At 36.0% G+C, this 8,308-nt stretch overlaps 1 protein-coding gene across 1 annotated transcript; it reads right to left on the reverse strand.

The window, feature by feature from the left end:
- Positions 1 to 2,458: 2,458 nt before the first annotated feature.
- LOC110802498 (ABC transporter G family member 1) lies at positions 2,459 to 6,851 on the reverse strand. The gene is made up of 8 exons (XM_022007920.2): positions 6,454 to 6,851; positions 5,307 to 5,386; positions 4,720 to 5,184; positions 4,411 to 4,497; positions 4,034 to 4,159; positions 3,737 to 3,931; positions 3,418 to 3,504; positions 2,459 to 3,332 (listed from the first exon to the last, which is right to left on the reverse strand). Exons 1-8 carry the CDS (start codon positions 6,725 to 6,727, stop codon positions 2,676 to 2,678), a joined length of 1,971 nt encoding a protein of 656 aa, XP_021863612.2. The 5' UTR covers positions 6,728 to 6,851; the 3' UTR covers positions 2,459 to 2,675.
- Positions 6,852 to 8,308: the final 1,457 nt, after the last annotated feature.

Consider the following 8,308-nt stretch of genomic DNA (forward strand, 5'->3'; position numbering starts at 1 on the left):
AATTTTCGTGCGGGCTGAAACGGCCTTTTTTAAGTTGGGCTCTGGTTTTGGTCTAAAATTGCATATTTATGCTACCTAATCCTGAACTTTTCTGGCCGGATCAGGTCGGGTTAGTTATTCGGGCTATAGATGATCAGGTCTAGTGTATTTTAACCGAAATAAATTAAATTAATGTATTTTTTTTAAGGTAAGGAAAAGATACATTCACAGTTTAGCCTTTACAAGTTTACGGTTAATCTGTCTAAGACATGGATGAATACTTTTTTGTGTACTTATGGAGTACTTGTATGGTATACCTAATTTTTTGATAGTTAGGTACTTAGGTTTAAGGCTTAATAGTTTAGTACTCCGATGATAATTTGGGACTTGAGTTATGCTCGGTTTTTAATGAAATAGTGATTTTTCTTGATTCTAATTATTATTACTTTTTTCTCTAGCGATTTTGTTTCAAGTTAAGTGTGTTTAGTTTCACAAAAAATGAAAATATTTCCACCTTCAAAGTTTGATCAAAGGTTTTTTTCTACGAAACTCCCATTTGTTTCTACTCTTTAGTGATTAATAGATCAGTCAAATTTCTTCACTTTAATAAATAAATAAAAAATCATAATCCTCAATATTCTACAAGGAGTTGTATTTATATTACTTCCTCCGTTCCGAAAATATCGCACCATGGTTGACTTTTACTCCTTTAACCATTACTTTGACTTTTAATATCTCAAATCGTGTGCAATTAAAAATTATAAAAAATTAGTATTTAGAAAATATATATCGATACGAATCTAACATGACCTCACATGACAAAAATTTCCTTAGGTACGAATCACAAAAAATGGCCAAAGTCGTAGTGTGAATAGTGTAAAAAACAAATGGTGCGATATTTCCGGAACGGATGAAGTATAAGATTTCGAAATAGCACAAATCAAGAGATATTTCACAATAGTTAATTAATAGTGGATAAAGGACATCAATGTGCGTGTAACTAAAATTATACTCGACAACATGTACACCTAGTGTACAAGATTCTTTTGTACAATACCATTAATTTGTTGACACATCATCAAACCCACTAAAAAATTAGAATGAAAGACAATAAATATGTCATTTCAACCAATAGAAAAGCATGGTGTACAAGATACCTTGTACACTAGAATAATTCTATATGCACAACATACACATGTGCACAACATAAGTAATTAAATTTTCGGATATTTCATGAAATACCCCCGAGTTTTATTATAATTCACCAAACGCCCATCAAGTTTCAACAATTCATAAAATACCCCTCACAAATGACTTAATACCCCAAGTACCCCTTTATGACGTCATCATCCCTAATTAACTCAATTAACATCTAATTAACCCACCCATTTACCCATTTTTCATAATTAACCCATTTTTTTTCCTTTTCATTTTACTTTTTTGCTTCTTCCCGACCCTTCCTCTCCCCTTCCTTCTTCCCTTTCTGCCATTACCACCACCACCTCCTAAAGTCGTTGCCTCCTCCACCGACAAAACTCGCCTCCTCTTCGCCCAGATTTGAACCGCAACCCCCTCGCCTTCTTCGCCCAGAAATTTCTGTTACCATCGCCTTCGAAGAATCCGGCGTCGTCTTCTCCATCGGAGGGAGAACGACAACGAGTGTGGCGGCGGCGTTTGAGCAAAGTAAGGCGAGCGAAGGTGAACCATAAGGAGCGAGATCTGACAGGAGGAGGCGCGGAATTTGAGAAGAATACAAAGAGCGGAGGTGCAGCATGAGGAGCGGGATCTGACGGAGGAGGCGCGGCGGAGGAGGCACTGCAAGATCTGAAGGGAGGAGGCACAACGGCGTCGATTGGGAAGATAATGGAGGAGATTTGGAGAGTCGATGATGGTGAGTTGAGAAGGAGGTGGTGGGTTGTAGGGGAGGTGAAAAGGAGACAAAAATGGCAGTGAGCAAGGGGGGCAGCCATGGAAAAAGCTCTCTCTCACCGGAATCCTTGAGGGGGGGTGGGATAATGGAAAAAGGAAGGGGAGAGAGAAAAAATAAGAAATGGGTGGGTTAGTGGGTGGGTTAATGGGTTAATGGGTGGGTTAATGGGGACTTAGGGGGGAAATTAGGGATTAGGGGGGTTAATTAAGGATTAGGTGAATAATTAGATCGTAATTGGTTGATTATGAGGATGATGACGTCATAAAGGGGTACTTGGGGTATTAAGTCATTTGTGAGGGGTATTTTATGAATTGTTGAAACTTGATGGGCGTTTGGTGAATTATGGTAAAACTCGGGGGTATTTCATGAAATATCCGATAAATTTTTTATGCACAACATACTAAAATTATACTCAACAACATAAGTAATTAAATTTTTATATGCACAACATACACATGTGAATTAATAAAATACACCTCTCAGGCTCTCACATTAAAGAAAAAACTCACTGCTTATATGTTAAACATGTTCGATGTTAGGGAATACATCTATAACTAGGTGAATGCATAATAGATGATTTGTACTATTATTATAGCGATGTTAATCACCAAGAATTGCATTTGTACTCTTATTCATTTCTAATATTCTATACTATTTATGCTCTAATTGCTTAATCATGTGTTGCTTCAATACATGGAATGCTTTAATTGCTTATTTATGTATTGCTACAATACATAGAATAATAAGAAGACTTTGAGATAAAATCCTATGAACAATCAACTTGAACCACTTTCTTTCGTTGTCTTCTTCTCATCAAGGCTCTTATCACAGGCTTGATCTTTTCTGAAGTCTTGATAATAATCAAGAACAACAAACGGTAAAAAACCACCATAAGAAATAGTATAGCAAGATTAATCCACTTAGAATAGCTAGTTTCCACCTGCCAGGTATTTTTAAGGATCGTAACACCCGAGATCATACGTGAATGTGTTCTTCCGTTACTAGGAAATTCCAACCCTTGAAATTCATTCTTAAACAACCCTTGAAACGCATACTTGTGGAAGGAGATGTGGTAAAAAGGGTATCGCCAAAAAATGTCTGGCAACTCTTTCGGTAATCGGAAAAATCCTCCGCTTAACATCATGAACCCTTGGACTCCGGCCCCGGTGATGATCCCCATAAGGAAATTGGGTACTATACTTGCTACTATCATCATTAGGCTTTCAACCAACAACATACAAGCGAAAAGAACTAGTATAAAGTATGCAAACTTTTCGTATTCCCTTTGAAGTCCTGGTAAGAAGTATGCGATTGTTCCAGGAATGAAGGCCACTAGAAGCAAGAATGGCACAGCAGATAAAGTATTTCCCACCACAAAGGAAGTTGTACTGTAATGTCCATTTAGCCGTTCTCTCTTAAATACCTGAATTAAAAACAAAGGTTAGAGTCGTTGTTTCAAATCAGAATCATGATTAATTAATCGATATGAAGGAAACATTACACCGTACCTTCATATCTTCGACAAATGAAGGAAATCCACCAATCGTCATAAAAGTCAAGTATGAAGCCACAAACATAAGCAATGACCCTCTAGCCTGAAAACAAACATTGTACAAAAATCTTCACATTAATTTGTGCTAAAGAGACGCGTAATTTTAGTTATAGATATAAATATATAACCAAATAACATGACTTGCTTCTGGATAGATGTGTGGGGCAGAGGGCTCGTGGTACCTCCTGCTCACCCTTCCTCCTCCGCTTTGAGAACCGTGTGAACGGAGAGTGGGCAGAAGGAAACCAAAAAGTGTGACAGTAAAATTGTCTTACTTGAATTGAGCCATAACTATGTCCCATATCATAGAAAAGGGTGCCTAGTCCGAGCCCTAATGTGATGTAGATAGCAAGGCGCAACCAATAGTAACCCCAATCGCGACACATGTTCACAAATGATCTTCTAGTAAGAACTTGGCATTGTGTAAAGAAACTAGCACGCTTTCTTCCTGTCACTAACTTTTCACCTTTCTATCAACATTAAAACAAAGATTAGGATAATTAGTTGTCGCGATTAATAAATCGAGTGTTGTAATTAAAATCGTGTTAATTGAAGTGATCATTTACACGTACCAGTTTGCATATGCCATAAATTACATCTTGAGTTTGTTGGTAGCTCTCGGATGACTTGTATGAGTTCACCAAATTGTTGACAATTTCTTCTCTTGATATCTTAGCGGTTAGGCCTTGCTCTATGTCCTAGAAGAAATAAACCACGAGATTTATCAATATCATAAAGGGGCCGAGAATGGTTAGTCTCTTATCAAAACAATTGTCATCTAACACTTAATTAATTAATTAATTAATTATATGTTAGCTAGGTAAAAAATATTTGGCGTGACATATGATTTGATAGTTAAGTAACTATTAGGGCCAGTATTTTACAAGAACATATGGGAAATAAAATAGCTCAAATAAAAGTAGACATTTCTTTTGAGATTTATATTTACCTCGTCAAAGTCTTTGTTAATCATCTGAAGGAAATGATCTGAAGGGTTTTGCAGAGACGGACATGGAAACCCATTTGATGAGAAAAACTACATGAAATCAAAACGTACATGTGACGTTAAGTTTACATATCCGATCCATTAGAGCAAGATTAACGCTAGTCTGCCTAGCAAAAGTATGAGTAAGAACGAGTCTCAATGAGTATTAAGAAATAGGCGGTGTGACCTAAAAAGTTGATGTGGAAGTCTTAGCTTAGACAAGCGCTAATCGTCGAGACAATATATGTGACATCTAGACGTTAAACGACTAACCTCATTCGCTTCCGCAGCAGGGCCAAAGTAAACAGTTATACCAGCAGATAAAAGACAGAGATTGTCAAATAGCTGAAAAACCTGGCTACTTGGCTGATGAATGGAAGCAATAATCGTCCTCCCTACAATCCTTTCGTTTCCTGCAATTCTACTCATAACATGAAACGAAGCTGCACTATCAAGTCCACTTGTTGGCTCATCAAGGAACAAAAGCTTCGGATGAGTTAATATCTCGACACAAATACTAAGTCTTCTCTTTTGCCCGCCACTTAAACCTTTAACACCCCATCCTCCAACTCTTGTGTTAACTGAATCTTGCAAACCCATCTCTTTTATGCAATCATCTGCTCTTTTTCTCTTCTCTGCTTTCGACATTGATGATGGTAATTGAAGCTCGCTCGAGTAGTGCACGATTTCTTTTACTGTTAAGGTTGTTATTAGTATATCATCTTGTGTCACATAAGCCTGTGTTCATGAACCATGGACATATTAAGTTGACTAACCTTAATTTGGACTTAATTAATTCTGATCTGATCTTAATTACTTATAGTTATAATCAAGGGAAATTAAGGATGATATATGCATACCGAAGTACCATAAGCAAGAGCTTGTTCGCAACCATTGATGAGTATTTGCCCGCTTTGTTTTGTGTTTAAATCCAATCTTCCTGCAATTTCATTACGTTGTTCATATGTACTTATCACTTACGGAGTACTACGTATGTAGTTAAACATTTTTCACGAAATAGTAAGATATGTCACAAGTGCGTCATCCAGTGATGTCTTAGCTTGGTCTGTTGGTCAAAAATAAGTGTTTTGTACGATATATAGTACTCCATATATCACATGTTTGAATCCCGCCTATCTTAATTTTTAATTTGTGTTAACCTTATACCTCATTTGTAGCCAAAAAAGACAAAAACAAAACAATCTAAGGTGAGGAGGGGCTAAGATTTTTGAAATTTCAATCGGTTGTTTCTGTTACAAATAAACATGCTTGATTTAACACAAGGTTTTTTTCTTTCTCCGGAATTTCATCTTATATACTTTTTCTGCTCTAAAATAGTTGTATTATTTTAACTCTTTATATTAAAATTTGACCGTGTAAATGTGTAATATTGAAAAATGTGGTTACACCCGAAGTTGTTAGGTAAATTAGGATGTATATTTCCTAAGTCAGCTTCATCAAATGTAAAAGTCAAAATGGTACAACAACTTTAAAAAAGAAAGTAATACCCTTAAGAGATGTTGCTAATGTTGGTTAAAATAACCTCCCTAAACGTATTCTCTAGACAGTAAATCAGTAATGCACAGTTAATTAAGATTTACTATTGCCCTTTTGCAACCCCAAAAAAAAAGTGAATTAAGAAAGCTAGGAAAGAAGAGGTTGCGCATATACTCCCTCCGTCCTGGAATACTTGACCTGTTTTCCTTATCGGGTCGTCCCTTAATACTTGACCTGTTTCTAAAAATTGAAATATTCTAACAATATTATATTATTTCTCACTCCACCCCTATTAATCCACCTACCCCCTACTCCATACAAAAAATAATTAAAAATTCAACCCATACTCTCCCCCAACCCCCCTCTTAACCCACCTCCCACTAACTACATTAAAATAATACCCTACTATCAACTACTACGTACTACCTATTAAATTAAATAAGTAAATTTAAGTCCCTTAAACTCTGTGCCGGTCAAACCGGGTCGAGTATTCCGGGACGGAGGGAGTACCTGCTAAGGCGTCAAGGAGAGTGGACTTGCCACAACCAGAAGGACCCATAATGGCCAAAACCTGACCAGGGCAAGCATAACCATTAACATCTTCAAGTATATTTTTGGTAGCTTCCCTATCAGAAACTGTAACACATAAGTCTTGCCATGTCAAACACACACCATCTTCGTCGTCTCCGAATTTCGGAAAATCGGAACATGATCTAGTATATGTATTCCCCATTTGAATGGGACTCTCCACCTCTAAAACTGATATGTGATGGGAAGACTCCATGGAAGATAGTATAGTGTATTAGTGTATGATCAAGTGTTAGTTTTAAGCGTAAGTTGAAAAGATGGATGTTAATTAGTTGGTTGCGATATTTTGTGGTGTTGCTTCAATATATAATAACGAGCCCAATTTGGATTCATATTTATAGCACTACTAGCAGTGCCGGGGCCAGGAGTTGTACAGTGGGGAGCGAGGAAAAAATTAGCTAAAATGAGGGGGCGAGGTAAAAAAAAATAAGCTAAATATTAATACAGTTAATATTTGCACAAGTATTAATATAAAAGTAGAAAAACTGGTTAAATATAATAAAAGGGTGATGCTAAAGGTCGCAAGTTGCGACAACATTTAGTTGTAGCAATCTTATATGTCGGAATTTAATTGGTACATATAGACGTCACATAGGCTATGAGTCATCATAATATTTTTACTATCAATGCAATATTTTTACTATGAAAATATGTAAATAAGGTAGTCGATATAAAGAAGGAAACAAATTAGAATATTAAGATTTTCTACCATTTTATGAAACATGTATAATATGATATATATGTTAAATATTTTAGTTTCCAATTTAAATCATGACACATAAGCATGCCATGTCATCATTGTGACACGGTTTAAAGGTCGCATGTTCGACCTTTATCATTTTCGATAATAAAATATGGATAAATTAAGAGAAATATGTAAAAATATGGATGAGTCTAAGAAAATATGAATTATAGTAAGAGAAAATGAATGGAAATTTGTAAATATTATAGGGTAAGAAGGGTAAGAGAGTAAATTTTCATGTCCAAATAATAAAGCAAACTGTAAACAACAATATAAAACAGATTAAAATGAAAAATGTAAAGATCATTTGAAACGGAGGTAGTACCATACGTAATAATTTACCCTATGTAATTAAGTTTCCACGTTCTAATTTCACTTGGTCCATGTGAAAAACCGTTGACTATTGGTCTAGTGATGATGATAATAACCTTTCCTAGTGTATAGCGAGCTACAAAGGGTTAATTGTGATTTATGTTGATGGGGTTCGATCACTCATTAAGGTAATCTTTAAGGTTTTAATTAATTAAGCTACTTGGTATTCAAGTGAAAATGGGTATTACAGAGTATTTGGTAATCTGTTACTTTGTTACATACTCCGTAAGTCTTACTCCCTCCGTCCCGGAATACTTGACATATTTTCCTTATCGGGCCGTCCCTTAATACTTGACCTGTTTCTAAAAATGGAAATACTCTAACAATATTATATTATTTCTCACTCTACCCCTATTAATCCACCTACCCCCTACTCCATACAAAAAATAATTAAAAATTCAACCCCTACTCTCTCCCAACCCCACATCTTAACACATTTCCCACTCTACTACCTATTAAATTAAATAAGTCAATTCAAGTATCTTAAACTCTGTGCCGGTCAAACCGGGTCGAGTATTTCGGGACGGAGGGAGTATATTATACGAGTATTTATAGAGCGAACGGATATTTAAATAGTTGGATGGTGACATCTATACTCAGGGCCGTCCCTGACTTTTTGGTGGCCCTTGGGCGAAATAAAAAATTGAGGCCTATGCTTCTAAA

Source organism: Spinacia oleracea, chromosome 4, assembly GCF_020520425.1.
Source record: "Spinacia oleracea cultivar Varoflay chromosome 4, BTI_SOV_V1, whole genome shotgun sequence".
Taxonomy (NCBI): domain Eukaryota; kingdom Viridiplantae; phylum Streptophyta; class Magnoliopsida; order Caryophyllales; family Amaranthaceae; genus Spinacia; species Spinacia oleracea.